Source organism: Camellia sinensis, chromosome 5, assembly GCF_055761805.1.
Source record: "Camellia sinensis isolate YWXY chromosome 5, ASM5576180v1, whole genome shotgun sequence".
NCBI lineage: Eukaryota > Viridiplantae > Streptophyta > Magnoliopsida > Ericales > Theaceae > Camellia > Camellia sinensis.
The window spans coordinates 139,265,772-139,285,492 of NC_138965.1; the positions used below are offsets into that span (position 1 = coordinate 139,265,772).

Below are 19,721 nucleotides of genomic sequence, written 5' to 3' on the forward strand. Positions count from 1 at the left end.
TAAGCGTAGAAAATAAACTAAACGGGGTATTTAAAAAAGAAAATAAATACATCGCAACTACGAAACGAGGAGGCAGAGGTCAGTTAGGGTTGGTTTCAGTTCAAATGTTTCCACAAGACATCTGCTTCGTATATACAAATCAAAAAAGCAGATGATGGAAGTGTTTTACATTAGAAAAACGAAACCGCAGAAAGTTCCAACAAATCTCTCTGCATAAACATACAAACAAAATAATCACAAGAATAGGCATCGGTCTACTGCTTATTTTCAGATCCAGCAGCTTCTGCAGCAACACTACGTTCAACATCCCTATTTTCAGATCCCGAAGCTTCCTCTGGAGCAACACTACGTTCCCTGTGCCTATTTTCAGATCCAGAAGCTTCCTCGGGAGCAACACTCCGTTCCCTCTTCCAACCAGGACCAGAACCAGAAGCAGGACGAGGTTGAGGTTTCTTAAAATACTTTCCATTGAAAGCTTCGGCCTTGTCAGGGTACTTCCCTTTGATGAAGTTCTCTAGACATTTACGGTAGGAAAAATCTACCTTGTTACCATCCGTTGATACAATGTAGAAGCACCTGCTTTCCTGGAAACTGCTGTGCTTGCAAACCTGTCCAAAACAATTGTTGGGATTTAATTATTGGAAAAATGAAAAACAGACAAAAAACGAGTAATTGATTTCAGTTGTAATGTATCACCCCAAAAAAGAAGAAAAGTGTTCTTATTCTGCCAGCCTAAGATAAAAATAAGAACAGAAAAGGATTCATTGAGCAAAGGGTCATGAAAAAACGCCATTCCTACCCCTACCATATATCATACCAATAAACCCCCTGGAGTCGGCTAAATGAATCCGTTTTCGCCATCCTACAATGTTAAGAACTACATGTTCGGTTAAATTAAATAAGTTAATATATTTTGTTTTCTTCTTTACCGTTACATAAATTGGCCTTTGTTATATTTGACCAACCATCTTACTATGTTCTCTCTCAACTTATCTTCAACCAGTGTTCCTCCTATCATTTCACAAGTATATTCATTTTTAGTTCTATTTTTTCTAATCTCACCACATCCAAAAAATCATCCTCATTCAGCTACACTCGTTTTATAAACATATTTCTTAGTGGCTCAACATTCAATCCCATAAAACATCGCTAGCCCTATAGTTTTTCTACAAACTTACCCTTTCAATTCTGTTACTATCCATCGATCATATAATATGCCAGAAGTACTCCATCTACTTCTATTGATACTAATATTTCATCTACCAACAATTTAAGTATATCACGTATGTTGTACATGCAATAGTTGAAGCGTGAATTTAAGTCAACTTGAGCCCCCATGAGACTATGACTTGCCAATGCATACCTAAAGTTCTCATCCATTTTAAGACAAATTTAAAAAAATAAAAATAAAAATAAAAACGAGTAAACTAAAAATATTTTCATTTTCCTAAAAAAATTAAATACACCAATCCAAATAAGTATTGTAAATCTAGAAGCAACAATACAGACACACCGCTGACAAATTCTAAAAATAAAGAGTGTTGTCTCTCACTATTTATAATTTTTTTATTATTATTTGTTTGTCCCTTTTTCCCTTTGTGAATCATGCTCCCCAAAAATAAAAATGAAAGGGCTGGAGGCTTTTGCACCCATCCAATCCTCTCCAACTCCGAACAGCCCACAATTTGATTTGGGCCCATGAAATTGGCAACACAAAATCAACCAAGGCCTTAGTTGCACAAAATGGGGACGGGGGCAGGGATGGGAGCAGGATAGCTGCAAGAGCATATAGAAGTTTCTATTATTGAGAGTGCCTATGAGAGTGTTCATATATTACACACTAAATCTATAAATACATTCTAACAAACATTCTTTTTTGGCTTAGATTAATGTGTTAAACATAAATAAATATTATGTAAATTCAGAGTAACAGATTAAGTTTTCGTTATTTTTCTTGTTTTTTGAGATTTGTATGTTTGAAAGGTTTTATCTCAACTGGGAGCTAATTTATTCCTCAATGGGAGAGGTTTCTTACAAATTTCCTACTTAGGCCTCGTTTGTCAACAAAATATTTTAGCCAAAAAGTCACTATAAGTAATCATATCACTCTCTCTACTAATCTACACATCTTTTTGTAAAAAACAATGTTTGATAACTCGAATTTTCATGACCCGAATGGCTCAAATGTCTCAAAACAACATCGTTTTAGGGGCAAAACGACGTCGTTTTGATACATTCGAGCCATTTGGGCCACACAACTTCGAGCTACCAAGCATTTTTCTTTCGTAAAAAACCAAAAAGTTACTAAAATAACATGTTCCCAAACGTCACCCCAGTAGGAGTTTCCTACTCCTAAAATCAAGACAAGCATAAATGAATTTGTGATATCAACATAGAGAACAACATTCAAGACAAGCATCTCCAATGCATCTCCATGAGTTTCATCTCTAAACAGACGTGCAACCATACAGTGTAGGATAAAAGAACTAAAAATAAATGCCCACACATGTTTGCTAAAAACCACATAACATGTACTGTGTTAGACCAAAAAGAAATGTGAAGAGACAAGCTACCCACACATGTTTGCTAAAAACCACATAACAGGTACTGTGTTAGACATTAAATAGTCGGACAATGGTATCAGCCTTTCAGACTTTCCAAAGTAAAGTGGTTTACTGTTCCCAAATGTGTTGTTTCCTGTGTGACTGTGTATGTGCTGTCACAGAAGAGTAGGAGTGTTCCTAATATTGCAGGTTCATACTTCAAATGCATTAAGTTTGGTTTTTGGACAGGGTAGAACCCATGGGACCAAAAGCACGTTCCAAAACTGTAAGCCTAAAAAGCTTAAAGGAATAATCTTTTTTGTACTTTTTTTTGGGCATACAATCATGCTTAAATTTCATAAGCATAAAAAATAGACAAGCATCTAAAATCCAATGTACTGTAGTATGAAGTTTACAAGTCAAATTACAAAATAAGTAGGTAAGAAGAATTGACCAGCATACCATGACATAGTCAATTCCAGCTCCCATCTTTGCAGCTTTATCTGGATGGTGACCAAACACATTGTCAAGCACATAGGACTGATCTTCAGCAGACAACGGATCCCCATCATTGTACCTTTGCACAAAGTCGTTCAATCAGAATACAGGTTGTACTAGATCATAATTTAAATGTCATATAGATAAAAGTTATTTTTCTTTCTTCTAATAAAAATTTCAGTCAACGGAAAAACCTTGCATTTTTTAAGAAGTTCAAAAACAAATCATGCACTGGAGAATTAATCATGCTGCTGCCAAGTTAGCAATGGTGGCATTTAGCTCCAAAATTCCCATTTGCTTCTTACAAAGTAAATGTTTGTTTTCTTATTTGCAGAAGCACCACTTGCAATTCATCAAAAACATTATATGCCACCAAAATGGAACTTTAAGCAATCTTCTTGAACTCGATAGATGAATATTTCACATTCACATTAGTCAGAATTTTGTATTGTAAAGGAAATTTTAAATTAATATTCTCATTTAAAAAACTAGCAGAGATCCATAGAAGTTACCCAGTCTGATGCATTATTCTTCTGATCGACTGCATAATAGGTTCAACATCCAAAAGAATGTCCTGTTCCTCTGATGTGAACATATCCAATCGCTGTCTGGTTGCGGTAAAATTAGCACTTGCCTTGTTTCTCCATTCTCCAGTATTCTGCTCTCTCTTAGCAGGAAACCGTCTCGCCTGACCCCACTGAACCTTTTCACTTGCATTGGTACCACCACTATTTGCAGAATCCCAACCATTTATGCTTGTTGATTGATTTGACTGTTCATTTGTTCCATTTTGACTGGGACTCCAGACATTACCAGCAGATTCTTTCTGCTGTCCTGTCTGAGATTGCAGTTCAACTGTACCCGGGCCCTCATCCCCTGAACCCCAAGCAACAGATGTTTTGGACTGAGATAGCTGTTCCGCTTCTTGTGGTCTGGTAGAGAGTTTATCCTCTGTCTGCGCTGTATTGGCCCCCCAACCAGACCACCCACTTGCCTCTTTTTCAGCCCCCAAATTTTGTTTTTTGTCAAGCACCCATTCCTTCCCAGAACTGCAGTCATCATTCTGACTGGACCACCCACTTGCCTTTGAGATAGTTTTTTCAGCCCCCAAATTTTGTTTTTTCTCAACCCCCCATTCCTTGACATCATGACGGTCATCATTCTGACTGGACTTCCAGGAATTGAAAGGTGACTCTTTTTGCTTTCCTGACGGAGAGCCCCAGTCAAGGGAAGTTTTTGAGGGAGCTGCCCATTCTGTTTCCTGTGCTTTTATTTTGGGCACTTCGTCTATCTCAACTTTATTAGTCCCCCAAGTGGACCAACCACTTGGCTTTGAGCTTGTTTCTCTTTCAACCCCCCATCCCTTACCAGAGTCGTCAATTTGACTGGACTTCCAGGAATTGAAAGGTGACTCTTTCTTCTTTCCTGATGGAGATTGAAATTCTTTACCCAGAGCATCACTATTTGAAGAGCCCCAGGTAAGGGAAGCTTTTGACTGAGTTTCTGTTTTCTGTGCTGTTGAAGAAGGCACGTCATTTGTCTGAACTGCATTACCCCCCCAACCCCCTCTACTGGACCCCCAACCATTGGCCTTTGACATTGTGTCCTCCCCCAAATTCTGTTTTTTTTCAACTGCCCACACCTTGCTACCATTGGACTCATTGTTTTTATTAGAACTCCAAATATTGGCAGGTGACTCATTCTCATGCCCTTTACTCTCCTCAGTACTGGAAGAACCCCAAGCAACAGAAGTTTTTGACTGAGTTACCTGTTCTACATCTTCTGACTGGACTGTCTCAGCCCCCCAATTGGACCAACCAGTTGGTTTTGACACCGTAGGCCCTGACCCCCAATTATCTCTTTTACCCACATCCCACTCCTTCCCACTGGACTTGGTATTTTCAGATGAAACTTTCTCCCACTTAGATTCACTAGGCCAACCCCCATCCACCACTTGATTATTATCTAAGTCATCCGGAAAGTCAGAACTATCTTCAAAGACAGGCTTACAAGAGCTATGCTCTGGTGACAGGTCCCAATCCACCATTTCACTATCCAGTTCAATATAATCAATTTCAGCACCAAGACAAGCGCTGTTTGTTTCCGCTTCTTTTGAACTGCTCCTCACCAAATGCAGAAAGTTATAAACATCAATTCCATCCTGTTGATTCATTCCAACCTAACAACAAAAAACCACATTGTCAAGCAGCCATACAAGGGTGGGTAAAGAAGCCCACTGATCTTGGTTGAATATCACATATGTAAACTTCCAAAGAAATCAATCCAAGAGGGAATAACAATAAAACGGGGTAAAATACCTCTCTCGTGTCCCAAAGGACATCAAATCGAGAACCTGTGCCAACAGCAACTTGTTTGCCCCAAGAACAGGAGGCAACTATGCTAGACAAAGAGTCGACATGACACTTTTCAGCAGCCCTTTCAAAGCATTTTCTTGGTGTCTGGAGATTGAAATAAAAAAAAAATTGCAAGATAGATTACAGCAGTGCACTATCAAACCTGAACATAGGTACAACATAATTTTTGAGTTCCAATAAAACGAGTTAAGTTCCTCACAAACAATGTCGCCTCTGTAAACGGTATTTGGACATTTAGTGATCGAGATAATGCTTTTATACCACCAGAATTGAAACCAATCAAATTCCCAGCACATGTCATACTACTGGCCAAGAGAATAAGATGCTCTTTAAGCACACCTTTTGCAACCATAGACACTGATGTTGAGAGGCGCTGCAAAATCAACCAAAAAACTTGGAAAATTTTCAAAAAGTTTAAAGGACATTGAACTTTAAATAAAGAAATCATGTTATCTCAATTCCAAATCACCAATGTGAGTTCTTTTACTGTTTCACTGAGCAAAATGCAAAGAATCAGAATTTGAATATTTTTTTGATCGACGACACCAAAAAAATATTATTAATAAACAAAAGGAGAATATACAAAAAAGGAAAGAAAGAGATCCTCCATAAGAGAAAAGAAGACAATCTTACATCAGGTATTCAGCTCTCAAATCCCTACTAATGAGAAACAAAGGAATTCTATTAAAAGGTACAGATACTGACACCAAAAGGAAGTCAACTAACAAATTCTATCACACAAACTACCAATTTCTTCTTAATTATCTTCAAATACTCGTGCATTCCTCTCAAACCATAATACCCACAACACTGCAACAGTTACAAAACTCCAAAGGGCCATTGACTTCTTCCTTGAACCAAAAACTCTAAAATCATGATAACCAATTGATCACAATAGGATGAAACAACCCAATCAATTTCTGGCAACTGAAATAATTTCCACCACAAGTTCATAGTCACGTGATAATGCAAATAAAGATGATCAATAGTCTTTTCACTCCTTGTGCTCGTAACACCACTGTGGAGATAAAAGACAATTAGGTCTCTAAACCATATTAGGTATAAAGTTTCTTAGAAACCAAAGACCAAGCAAAAACTTTAACTTCGATGGTACATTTGGACTCCAAATTGCCTTATAGGGACAAAAATTAAGTAGCTTAGGATCATCAATAATTGAATCAAATAAAAATTACTAAATAAAAGCCCAGAAGAATTAAGCTATGAAGCACGGACACGGACACGGACACGCATACGGACACGGACACGGACACGGGACACGGCAATTTCTAAAAAATGGGGACACGGACACGGCAGGGGACATGGCAAATTTTTTAATTTTTTTTATAAATATTTTTATTTTAATACATATTAATTATTTTATTTATTTATTATATTTTTTAAATAATGTGTTCCAATTAATTGTTTTATTTTATTTTCATACATGTGCTTATTTTTTTCATTTATTAATATGTATAAGTATATATTATCTTATACTATGTTATATAATAACTATTATATAATAGTTATAATATATAATAATAATAGTTATAATATATAATAATAACTAATATATATGAGTATTATTATATAATAATAATAGTTATAATATATAATAATAATAGTTATTATATAATATATAGGAGTATTATTATATAATAATAATAGTTATTATATAATATATGATGAATCAGAAGAGGAGAAGATAAAGACGGGAGAGAACCGAGGGAGGCAGACGGAAGCAAGACAGAAGCGCGAGAGAGGGAGGCGATCGCGATCGCGATGGCGATGGAGAGAGAGGATCGCGATCGCGAGGGAGAGGGAGAGAAAAAAGGCGAGAGAGAGAGAGAGAGAGAGTTCTGAGACGACAAAGGGGCGAGAGAGAGAGAGAGAGATCTGAGAAGGCAAAGGCGAGAGACAGAGCTCGTCGAAGTCAAATGGGTCTCTGGATCGTGGCTGATCAGGTTTGTACTTGTTTTTCCTTTCATTTTACTCTTGTCGCTGTGTCTTTGTGTCCATGGCGTGTCCAGATTTGGACACGCGTGTCCCCGCAGCGTCTCTTCCGTATCCCCTGTAAAAAAATAAATTAAATTAAGGGGACACGCCAGATGCCGTGTCCCGTACGTGTCTCCGGCGTGTCCCCGTGTCCCCGGCGTGTCCCCGTATCCGACACCCCCACGGCTTCCATTTTGGCGTGTCCATGCTTCATAGGAATTAAGTGACCACAATCTCCTATCATGGCCGAATGCCTCAAAGAAACCTCATCAAGAATGGACAACAAGAACGCTAACTCATTTTTCTCTGTCATTATGATCTCTAAAGAAATTCAAATTCCAAGTGATCAGAGACATATAGGATGAAACCATAGAGGCAAATAGACACCTGATGAGACAGAGACAAGCAATACAAACCAGAGAATAATGAACAAAATAATCCTTGCCCCTTCCAACATCCTCCTAGAAATGCACATTCTCCCCATTACCCACATTGATACAACCATGACCAGCAAAATGAGATAGACAATAAGAAACAGATTTCCCGAGATATCAAGTAGACTTCAGAAAAGAAACAATGTACACAAAAATACAGCATTCAGACTTCAGAGAAAGACAAAACCACAAAACAAAGGGATAAAATCACAAGAAGATCAAATTGGACCCACGCTTCAAAAATCTGATAAAAAGTGACTCCTTAATCTCAAGGACCAAAAAATTAGACAAGAAAATGTAATTATCCACTGAGACCATTTGCTGTTGTTCTGGTGAACAGATTCAATTTAAGAAACAACAGATTAGAAAGGAACATTTAGCAGCTTGATGTGTGTGCGTGCATGCGTGCGTGCGTGTGTGTGTGTGTGTGAGAGAGAGAGAGAGAGGTGAGATCCATCCAGACATTACCAGCTGATGAAAAATTTGATAGAGAATTTCAGAAATACCTGAACAGCTTGCTCGAAAGCGCAAGAAATTCCGAGCAGTTCCTGAACTTGCTTTATTGCATGGGGTATTGACCGATTCGTGTCAATCAGATGAATGACAGGAAGACATGAGTCCAAGACGGTCCTCCAAGCATCCCCAGACTGCTTAACAGCCTCTTTCTCCAGGACAACTTCCAAAGCCAATTCACCCTTCTGACTCTTGCTAGGGTTTCTTATCCAAGTGGTTGTGTCAGGACTAATCCAAATGATGTTTGCCATGCAAACCCGCGGGTCACCTATCCATTCAACAGAGTCCCATTAGAAAATTAAAATAAAAATATCTAGGAATTATCAATAAATGATAAAGTATTCATTTCCACTAAATTTGTGAAATAATGCATATAAAAGACTCTTACGAGGAAAAGAAACGGCCTAGAAGAACCTCGTAAGATCCTACAGGTTTGAGGGGCTATAACAACAGCCTCAAAGATATCCGAAGTACTTGTGCAACTATTTTATGATAAATAAATAAAGTATTTGAGTCCTAGTTGGCAGATCTCTGGCCCAACAAGAACACCTCATGGGCCAATAATCCAGCTAATAATGAAGAAGCTATTTTTGCACATCCATAACTAGAAGTTTATCAGATTGTGCAAGAAATGTTCATGGAGTACATAAATTGTATGGGAAAAAACACAGATGCCATATTCAATGAGTATACACATCTACGAGTATTATGTGTGCCTGAGTGTTGGCTGTTGAGGTAGAACGACGTGAGTTAGTGTGTGTTGGTGCTGTTAAAAAAGAAAAATAGCTCATCAGGTGCCCAGTTAAAGATGGTTGAATGTGTTTCCTAGTCTGCCGTGTGAGATGGGTGGCTTCCAGTGAGATCTGTGTTTTGGGCTGATGTTTCAGGCACCACGATGGTGGCCTGTTTAGGAGTTAGTTGGGTGATGGACGTGGTTAATAGTGACCTGGTGGGACTTGAGTCGCTATTGTTCATGGTGGTAAGAGTTATGCTAGTGGTAGAATAGAGAGAGGATTATTCGAGTGGGTCATTTTTATTTTTGATTTTTTGAGAGAGAGAGAGTGGAATACAGAAGAAATTTGGATAAAAAGTAAAGTGTAATATTGACTTTTTGCAAAAACTGTTTATGGAGTGAGAAGTTGCACTTCAGTCTAAATCATGTGGTGGTTATTTATTTTGAACCAGAGAAAGTATAGTGTTTTCAGGTCAAACTACAAGGGGATAAGATGTAATTAACCCTAAACTATTTTTCCCCAACCAACCCACCTCCTGGAATTCTAGTAAGGTCTATGCGCAAAGTCTAATTAATAACTTGGAGTCTCACTTCTGTAGTCACATTCTCCATCAGTGATCTCTTTTTTTGAGATAAATATACAAACTAAAACCATCTAACCTGGGCTTTATTGTTCACATACCATGTATGAAAGGGTAAATTTCACTTACCTCCTCTATGAAAACGTAAATTTCACTTACCTCCCCTGCGGTTTAAGAATTGGGCAGCACTTGCACCATATGTTCATAAAATGAGCAGCAACCTGCCCACTCATTAGCTCAAGAAAACAGAATCTTCATGCTGAAATGGATTGACTAGGTTGTTTAAGTGAAACACCTATATTACCACTTCCCAATACTAAGAAAAAAGAAGAAGAAGAAGAAAGGACAAACGTCTAAATAGGAAAACCACAACATATCCACATTAATGGGGAAAACCATATAGCACTTCCTCCTCTTACCCTCCCACTCCACTGTCTCTCTATTCCAAAACCAGCACTCATTCACCTTCATAACCACAACCATCCATTGTATTCCTTCACTCACCACCCTCTTCTAATTTTTCGTTACTTCTCTCTCTACTTTCACTTTAACCAGACACAACCAAACCACCATCCCCTCTATTTCTATTGCCACAGTGCCAAGCTCCACCATTCATGGCCACTAAGCAAAGTTCCACCATACCACCACCCAATCTCTCAACAATGTCAGTACCTCTACATTCAATTCACTTAGAAACTTGAAAGATTTGGTCTTAGGCAACCAAAACAACCATCACCACCATCTATTCCCGACCCATAACTTCCACTTCGATGAAACTGCTACCCAGATCCGTACATTCTCATAGAATCAACATCCAACAACACCCTCACCCAAAGCCACCACTTGAAATAACTTTGCCTTCTCTATCTATAGCCATCTCACTCCTACTCAGAGCCACCACCACAACCTCCATCCTCAATACCACTACCACCTTAAACTATCCCCACCAAATTAAACAAAAGAACGCCATCTCCAAAATTATTCATATTGTGCTTGATAGAAAAGTTACAGCCAAAAGCATGAGCTTTAGAGTGCTTTATAAAGAGAAAGCTGAGGAACAATCCCCTTAAGCTTCATTTGCCACCACATCAAACTTGCAATACCACTGCAAGTCTGCAAAACAGTCCCTAGTATCGTGCTCCAGTAAATTTATCTAAAACATGACTAAGATTAAACAGAAAAGAAAAGGAGGGAGGGGAGCAAAACCAAAAACAAAACAGAATGTAACAACAGCAACAAAAGCTCAGATTCAGCTTCATACCACCATCTAATAAAACCAACTCTTCCTAATAGCACCCTTACAATCCATGATTCTTTGCGAAACCAAATTACAAATTTCCGAACTCATGTGAATTAAGCAAGCAATTCAAATCCAAAAAAAAAAAAAATTAATGCCCATGTATGTAAATGAATCTTTTATATGATGCAAAAAGTTATCTATATCCCTTCCCATTAGGTTCACCAGAGTCGGCGGCAGGAGAGATTTTTTCTTGTTTTCTGAAACTTTTAGAATCTAGGTGCTTATGGGGAAAGGGAAAAAATTAATCTAGGATCCAGGTACCCAAAGTCAAAAACTCATGGGTGGTGAGTGGAATACTCTTTAAATTGTTTCATTAAAAAAGTAAAGTGAAGAAACAGAGAGTCTAGTGTTGATTGGTTATTTACAATTTGGAGGTTAAACTTCATTACGATACATAAAATAAATATTATGATTCATGACTCAATACAATTCACAATTCAGTATTTTAGCAAAACGATTTATGATTCAATTGGTGATTCAATAATAATGTTTCAAATCAAGATGATGGCCAGACTACAGATCCTGTAGGGTAACCAACTCATTCATTAAAACTATTGCAGAAGATTAAAAATCAGTAGGACAGCCTGCTGCCTGGAACCCTGTCCACCGACAGGTCTTTTCATCAACCAACATTCACCAGAGGTCCTGGTCATACAAAAACGAATGCACTTAGTCCAGAAAATATAGCTTCTATACACACTTGTAGCTTCCCTATGTAGGTTTTGCCCTTACCACCATACCTTCCTCATTTTTTCTCCAATAAAATTCGCTCACCAATGGTAGAGGACAGAGTCACTTTGTATAGTGTTGTCTACATGAACACTTCCTAGGGAGTGCATCCAGGACTGGACTATTACCACAAACAAAAGTGCAACAAAAGGCATTCATCTGGCAAGATGATGATCAGCAACCAGCTTATAAGAGCAACTCCAATGGTCAGCCATATTTTGGCCTGCTACAGCAAAATAAATGCCTTTTTTCAGATATACCACTCCAATGGTGACATGCTATTTTGGCACAACCAACATCACCATTATATAACTAATTTCTGCATGCTCCACTCCATATCAACCAAACACTCACTCTCTCACTGATCTAGATGAGTATAACGTTTTTTTTATTTTTTAAAAATGGAATTGTGATTATTGGTGCACTTTTTTTTTATTTTTTTCCTCGATTGATAAATAAAATTTATAGAAGAAAGAGCATCAAGAAGATGCTAAAGAAAACATAAATCAGGAGCCCCAAAAAAGGGAAAACAACTAGCCACTCACATCATCAAGGAAATCTAAAAACGTAAACAAATCAGGATCTACACGCCCGGACACCCAACCACACAGAACTCGCAAAAACCAGTCTTCTAACCAAGATATAGAATGAACAACTCTCTGGAAAACATGCCGATTCCGCTGCAACCATAGCAACCACATTAGGCACAAAGGAGCCAAAGTCCAAGCCTTGCAACGACGCAACTCCAAAAGAACCATAGCCCATCTCCAAAGAACCTCCAACACCCCTTTCTGCTACACCCACGCAACTCCAAAAGTAGAAAAAACAGGCACCCAAAAACGATACCAGATACTAAATCAGCAAATGATCCTATGATTCCGCATCACCACAACACATACAGCACCAATTAACTAAAATATGCCCACACCGAACCAAATTATCAATCGTAAGGATCCTACCAAATTATCAAAAACCTGTATTGATGCAACTTAACATTTGTAATTATAAATTTTAGTATTGTTGAGTTCTAGTAATTTGTAGATTCTTCAATAGTTTTTGAAATTCTGGTTGTGAGTTTTGATTTGTGAAGTTGTGAACTCAAGTAAGAAAAACAGTTGGGTTTTGGACAGAAAATATGTTGTGGCAAAAGATAGCTTTGCCAAACTTTGAGCCAAATCTGGATTTGGTGCACCATTAGAGATGAACTTGTGTGAGGTCTAGCCATTTCTTGGCTTTGCCAAGCCTTTTGGCTTGACCATTGGAGTTGTTCTACTGACACAGTACAATAAGCTTTGACGAGTTGTTTACTTTTGTGAGGTCTAGCCACTTCTTGTAAATGTAATTTTATTTGACAGAAGCAAGAAAAATTACATAGGCTCCAGAAGATCAGCTATAAACACGATGGAAACTACATGAATAAAGGAGAACATAGTTATCGGATATACAAAATCATAACCCATCAATCTTCAGGTAAAATCGGTATCCCAATTATTTAATTTTAAAAAAAAGTTACTACAAAAGAGAAACATTTCCAGAAACAAAAAGAGAAACGACAATGTACAAAAATACCTTTTATAATTGTTTCTAACAAAACCGGGCAAATTATGTCGGCAAGAATTTTAGAAGTCTTCTCTAAATGAAGATCATTTGCGTCTTGGCAAAAGAATGTCAAGCATGGCGTGTCAATATCACAAACATGTCCAAAAGAACAACCCTCACTGCCAAGAAAGAAATACAGCTAAAAGAAGTGACTTTACATTTTAAAGCATAAATAGTTAGTGCAAGATAATAACAAATTAGTGATGGAATATAATTAAAAACTGAGTAATATAAACAGATGGCCATACGTTTCATGTGAATCTTAAACTAGCAGATGCTGAAGTGAATTTTTACAATAATGGTTTCTAAATAAACCAACCAGGAAAATTACAAAAGTGTCTCCTTTATTTGAACTTTCGAGCGGCTAGATTGTTCTTCAATTGCAATTTCAGTTAGAAAAAAAAAAAAAAAACTTGCAGTTTCAGAAACTTTAGAAATTGAGGTCATGATGTGATAATGTAAATGTCATGAAATGAAAACTTTTAAACATGAATTTGACAACAAATGTGCAACAACGGCACCATAAAATGACAAACCTGATCTGTTCTAATAAGAAAGAATGATATGTGAATGCAAAATAAGCATCAAAAGGCATATGCACCATCCCAGTTATGTGATGCCCAACACCAATCTTTACTACATCAATTACAAACATCAGGATAACAATTTATGATCCAACACGAAGATGGGGCTTACTTTGCAACAACTAAATTTTAAAAAAAATAAAATATAATGAAATTTTTGCTAGTCATACAAATTAGAAATTAAAGTTCAGAGAATAACCTAGCAGATAACTTCATTCTCTTGAAGAGATAACCAACTTTTTTCTTCTTTTTCCGGACTCTATCAATAGTCTCTTGGCATTTCTCACAAACCTCTTGCACACTTATGTTCAGGTCTTGGAACAGTTCCTGTTAAACCAATAAGTCACAAAACAATCAACTTTACTAGGCAAGCAATCGCCACTAACACTGGAAACATCCCTTTACCATTTAGAAAGAGGTGAACCAACCTTATTGAGATGAATATGACCAAGAAGGTTAGCATCAAATTCAGAACTCCCATGCATTGTTTGCTGCCCATTAAACCTGTAAGTGGGAAGCCGCCAAAAATTGACTACCATGTCAAGCACTTATTTTCTTAGCAACTGCCATTCAAAGAAACGGCAAAAAAGCATTTAAGGGACAAATAATGAAACAGAAACAAGTAAAAACCTCATAGGAAATCCGGTACAATGTTAAGGACAACAGAGAATACCAAGTTCAACTTCAACATCTCCCAGATGAAGAAGCAAAATAGACTTGAGGAAATATTTAGGAGAAATAGAAGAATATGTTATCTTGAACTTGCCATATACATGCAAAATACAGACTGTTCAAGAATAAAGTTGAAGAAAATATCTGGCATAAAAGCATATTCTGACAGGCCAGCTGGTATCACAGATGTAAACAGTTGCAAAATTCAGATCAAACTACCCATGGATACGTTGCCAACAAAAAAACTCCATTAACAGTAAAGTCAAACAGAACTCCGCCATCACACTTGTATGTGAAAAATAATTAATCCTTCGAAACGGGAATCTTCTCACCATAGGGTTTATTTAAATAGAAATTAAAGCCTACGAATTCCATTGCATACAACCATTTCATTTTTACCTATTCAATTTTTATTTTTTTTTAATAAACAAACAAATATAGTAAATAGAAACATTCAAGATAGATCTACTACTTTCTGAACAGAAATTAAAAATAACATAAAACCAAATCAAGAAAGTCAGGAACACATTAATGGTCTATGATTATGGAGTAACACAAAGCAAGGGTTTTAGAAGTGAAAGTGCTGCAGTCAACACGAAGCTTAAGGGATATGTAAAATTAATATAAGCAATTTAACTTTGGAATTTGGATACACGCATGATTACATGGCAGGTCCCGTTGAAATCATGCATATTATAGTTTATTGCTTAATAGAGTCTTGTTTTATGATTATCTAGGTTAGTTTTAAATTTGGTCAGCTTTCTGTATCTTTTTCTTTAATTTCTATGCCAGGGGCAATTTGGGGATTTTATCATCAGCTATAAAATGGGCTTCTAGGTGGGATGTTATTTTGCATTTAGTTGTTCAGCTTTGGATCATAATTAGAGTGCTGAGGACACTCAAGGGAAGGTCGTCCAAGACTTGGTCAATACTTGGCCACCACCAAGTTTGACTTCTCAATAAATCAGGGATAAAATGCTTATTTTGATAATGAAATGAAGATGCATATTATTATTATTATTATTATTATTATTATTATTATTGGCACTGCAATGTCCGAATCAAAGCCTGACTAATTTCAAAGGTCGTACAGGCCCTCGGCAAGGAGTTTCCTGCAAGTATACCACGGTTAATTCAAAGGTTTTCTCCCAGTCCAATGGCTCCAAAGAATTGTTAGCACCTGAAAGGTTTTGATCCCTGAACCTTGGAGGAAACACATCCCCAAGACCCAAGGCCTTGCCACTAGGCCAACCCTTTGGGATTATGATGGCCTATTATTATTTGATGACCACCGAATCTCCTTTTAGTTGTGAGTGCCCCCCAAGTGTGATTACCTAGGTTCTTTCTTTTATAATTTTTCTCTTACTACACCCACCATCTAAACCATAAATTAACCACCAACCCAACTAATCAATCCTAATCCTCTCTATAAACAAAAAAATCACTGTTTTCTAAGTTGTACGGTCCATTTTGGTGGTAGAAGTAAAGAGATTGCATTAGATATGGTAGAGAAGCTATTTAATACTTTAGCCCTGTTTGGTACAGCTTTTTTTCAACTTATTTCAGCTTTCAGCTTAATTTAAGCTATTTTGATGTGTTTGGTTTAACTTAACAATGCAGCTTATAGCTTTTTATAAGTCAGAAATCAACTTATTCTTTGAGTGTGGCAGGAGAAGCTTAATTTATAAGTCAGAAATCAACTTATATTCATAGTTATAAGCTATAAGCTATTAAGGCATAAGCTATAAGCACTTTTCCACAGCTCTATCAAACAGGGCCTTAGTGCTTAATGTTAGTGGTTATCCTGCATCAATTTGGAATTAGAGCTTAAGCCTTCGCCGCCGCATTGTTCCATCCGTCAAACCACCATCAATTCAACAACTAGTCCACCAACATGGTCACTTCAAAGGGATAATCAAAGTGAAGCAAAAGAGTTGCATCATCAGATTATCAAAATGAAAGTGTTAAAACAGTACAACTAGCACAATTGATGCAGAGTATAAGAAGCTCAAAGTAGAGCAATGGTTGTTTGGGGTGCACTACAAAAGTGCACTTATTTATCTTTTTATCTTTTTTGGGTCACATCATCTCTCTACTTTTCTGCACATCTTTTCATAAAAAATCAAAAAGTGCACTTATTTAGATCATCTCAAATAACCCTTGATATTTGGAAATTGACGTGATTTCAAAGAAAAACCGATAGGAACTATACATAATCATGTTTCTAATACTATTAGAGTCTTATTTTATGATATGTTTATAATTTCTAGGATTTTTTGGTCAGGGGTACTTTAGTAATTTTCATATTTGCTAACATGGGTTGAAGGGCTCACCCATGAGTCGTCATACAGGTCAAGTTTTATGTTTCTTATTTGGTCTTAAATTGATTTTGGAAGTAGTTTCTTGTTTTGGCTCTAGTAGGTTTAGAAAATCTTCTAGTTCTATATAAAACCATGTAATACAAACAATTTAATGGAGTTGACATTTTAGAGAATTTCAAGAGCTTTTTAAGCTTCTTTATGGATTGTGTGATGCGATCAAACCCTAGGTGTGACGCCTAAAGGATTCTAGGAGTGATTCTTAGATCTACCTTCTTCTTTCCTTCTTTCTTGAATCTCAGCACTTTCACAAGTACTGTTCACAGCATCCTAAAACAGCCCCTATAACAGTGTCAAACCAGCCCCAAAAGCCCATTGTAGTGGCTGTCCCTAATCATCCTACATCAGCCATATAGTTCGCTAAAAGAGGTTCGAGCCAAATTGAAAAAATCAAATAATCCATGTACCTTAGTGACTAAAGAATCAAAAGAACAAGCCACAGCTCCACAATTATTGTTCCTTTTGTCGTGGCTATGTGACATCTGAGCTCTCTGACAAGACAACAGAAGTACTGCTTGATAAACCACCTTCAACGTATAATGTTGAAGAAGCAAAACTCTCAATTATCCAATATTTCAGCATATTGTATGTATCCAGTAACAGATAGTAAGCCAAATAACTCACCAGCTCCTGATATCATTCGAGAGAAAGCTATGGTTGAATGACAAGGATATTGCACATAAAGATGTCGAGGAGATGACTTTTCGAACAGTGCTAACACAAAACCGACGGAGTATATAAGGAAAGTCATATGACACGTGGTTCATGTAGGTCCATTCAAGGACATTTCCTCTACTCATTGTTTTCAATTGTTGAAATTGTCATTCCAGATAAAATATAATCAACCCTTGAGAAGATTAATCTCCAAATTTCTCCCTTACAATCTCATTGAAAAGGAAAGGCCAGCATCAAATTGAATCGTTTCCAACTAAGTCCCTCAATGCAATTAACAAGTTTATTGATTTTATATTTGGTAAACTACCAATAGGTCCTAATAGTTAGATTTAATTCGCATCAAGTCCTATTAAAAATAAGTCCTAATAAAATCATCGTTAAAAATAATTTTGTGACGATTTTTTGCTTATGTCGCTAAAATTTGATAATTAGTGACTTTTTTTTGTCACGATTTTTTATAAACTATCGTAAAACTTACAATTAGTGACTTTCTGTGACAAATTTTTCAAACTGTCACTAAAAGTTGAAAATTAGTGACATTTAAACTATCGCTGAAACTTATACATTTTTTGTAAAAATTTTCAAATTATCACTGAAAATTAACAATTAGTGACTTTTTTAATAGTGTTTGATGAACCCCTTTTATGTTTCATCACATTAAAACTTGAGGTCTAGTTTTCTCCAAAACAAGAATGATTTAGTCAACACTAGGCACAAAAAAGATTAAAATCAACAAAGTGGAAAACTTTGGAATTGTATTAATTTCATGGCAGTCCTATTAGATTCAAGCACAATATTTTTGGCTTGAGGACTAGTTTTCTCAAAACAGTAATGATTTAGTCAACACTGGGCTCAAGAAAGATTAAAATTAAAGAAGAGATTAACTTTGGAAGTTGGCACGATTACATGGCAGGTCCTATTAGATTTATGCAGAGTATTTTTTGGCTTAGTAGCGTCTTCTATTATGATTATATAAGTTACTTTCAAAACTTCAAGAGGTTGGCTTGGGACTTGGGGTGTGCTCCCTCCAAGGTTTCAGGTTTGAAACCTCCGAGATGCAAACTATTTCTTGGGGTCAGTCCATACAGGGCTTTGCCCTGGCTTTAATTGAGGCCCCCGTTAGTAGACGGTGGGATTGGTCCCCAGATTAGTCAATCCAATGGGCCGGATAACGAGTTATTAAAAAAATTCATATGTTACTTTTAAATTATGTATCATAAATATATATGTATCTATATAGGTTATTTTCAAATTTGGTTTGTTTTTTACATGTTTTTCTACAGCTGTATTTCAGGGCAGTTTAACAAAGTTCATCATGGACAACAAAATGGGTGGGCTCTGAAATCTCTATAAATAAGTGGTTAATCGTTTGTTTTGGGAATGGATTAAAGACATCATTTGCAGCCTGTTATTTGTGGATGTCTAATGCATCTCATCTTAGGTGTGCATGCCCCCTTTGTGTGATTGGCTAGGTTCTCTTTTCTTCCTCTTCTCTTTCTCTCTTAAATTTGTCTACAATCACGGAACTCTTACTACACCCGCCATTCAACCTTTATAATCCTAAATAACTAGCCCACAAACCCAATACTAAACTTTTATTATAACCAGAAATTTCTAATCCTCCAATGCTGCTCACCCTAATTTGGCATTGAAAAAAAAAATCCCATGCAACAGCTTATAATAAGAGCTATTTTCTAGTTCGTTAGTGCTTGAAGCAGGTGAATTTTGTCCCACACAGGATGCAATAGAAGTATAAGACGGCTCGACTTATCATAAAAGGATAGACATCTTTGTTTTATGTATCGCAAAACCATACACGAAACTCATACAATAAACAATACATACACAGACAAAAAGGTGAGGATTCATTCACTATATATGATAATATGTATTCATAACAAACATATGCAATGAGAAAGAGAGAGCATACTCAATCAAGAATTCCACAGCAATATCCTTTAGGCTGACTTTTTTCAACTGATTCTTCACCAGATATGCTGCGTTTTCTCTACAATATTTTCTCCCACAATCACAATCATTCAAGTACAATATTACCCGGCGGTCAGAAAGAACATTCTTGAAATTGACTGCACAAAGCAGTATCTCCTGAACAGA

The 19,721-nt window shown here is 36.7% G+C and overlaps 1 protein-coding gene and 1 long non-coding RNA gene across 3 annotated transcripts in view; both read right to left on the reverse strand.

Annotated features, from left to right (window-relative positions):
• The window catches only part of NRPD1B (nuclear RNA polymerase D1B), a 34,017-nt gene continuing 14,296 nt past the window's right edge, over positions 1-19,721 (reverse strand). For both annotated transcript variants that reach the window (XM_082867813.1, XM_028233885.2), the window contains exons 10-19: positions 19,537-19,712; positions 14,310-14,385; positions 14,081-14,208; positions 13,268-13,416; positions 8,349-8,623; positions 5,616-5,789; positions 5,360-5,500; positions 3,554-5,220; positions 3,006-3,120; positions 1-608 (exon numbers count right to left, since the gene is read on the reverse strand). In XM_082867813.1, coding sequence (XP_082723939.1) covers positions 255-608; positions 3,006-3,120; positions 3,554-5,220; positions 5,360-5,500; positions 5,616-5,789; positions 8,349-8,623; positions 13,268-13,416; positions 14,081-14,208; positions 14,310-14,385; positions 19,537-19,712 — 3,255 coding nt within the window. In that variant the 3' untranslated portion in view covers positions 1-254. The remainder of the gene's footprint in view (positions 609-3,005; positions 3,121-3,553; positions 5,221-5,359; positions 5,501-5,615; positions 5,790-8,348; positions 8,624-13,267; positions 13,417-14,080; positions 14,209-14,309; positions 14,386-19,536; positions 19,713-19,721) is intronic.
• Positions 10,187-11,921, reverse strand: LOC145790012 (uncharacterized). The gene is made up of 2 exons (XR_014328567.1): positions 11,710-11,921; positions 10,187-11,614 (listed from the first exon to the last, which is right to left on the reverse strand). It is a non-coding gene; the product is annotated as an uncharacterized LOC145790012 (long non-coding RNA).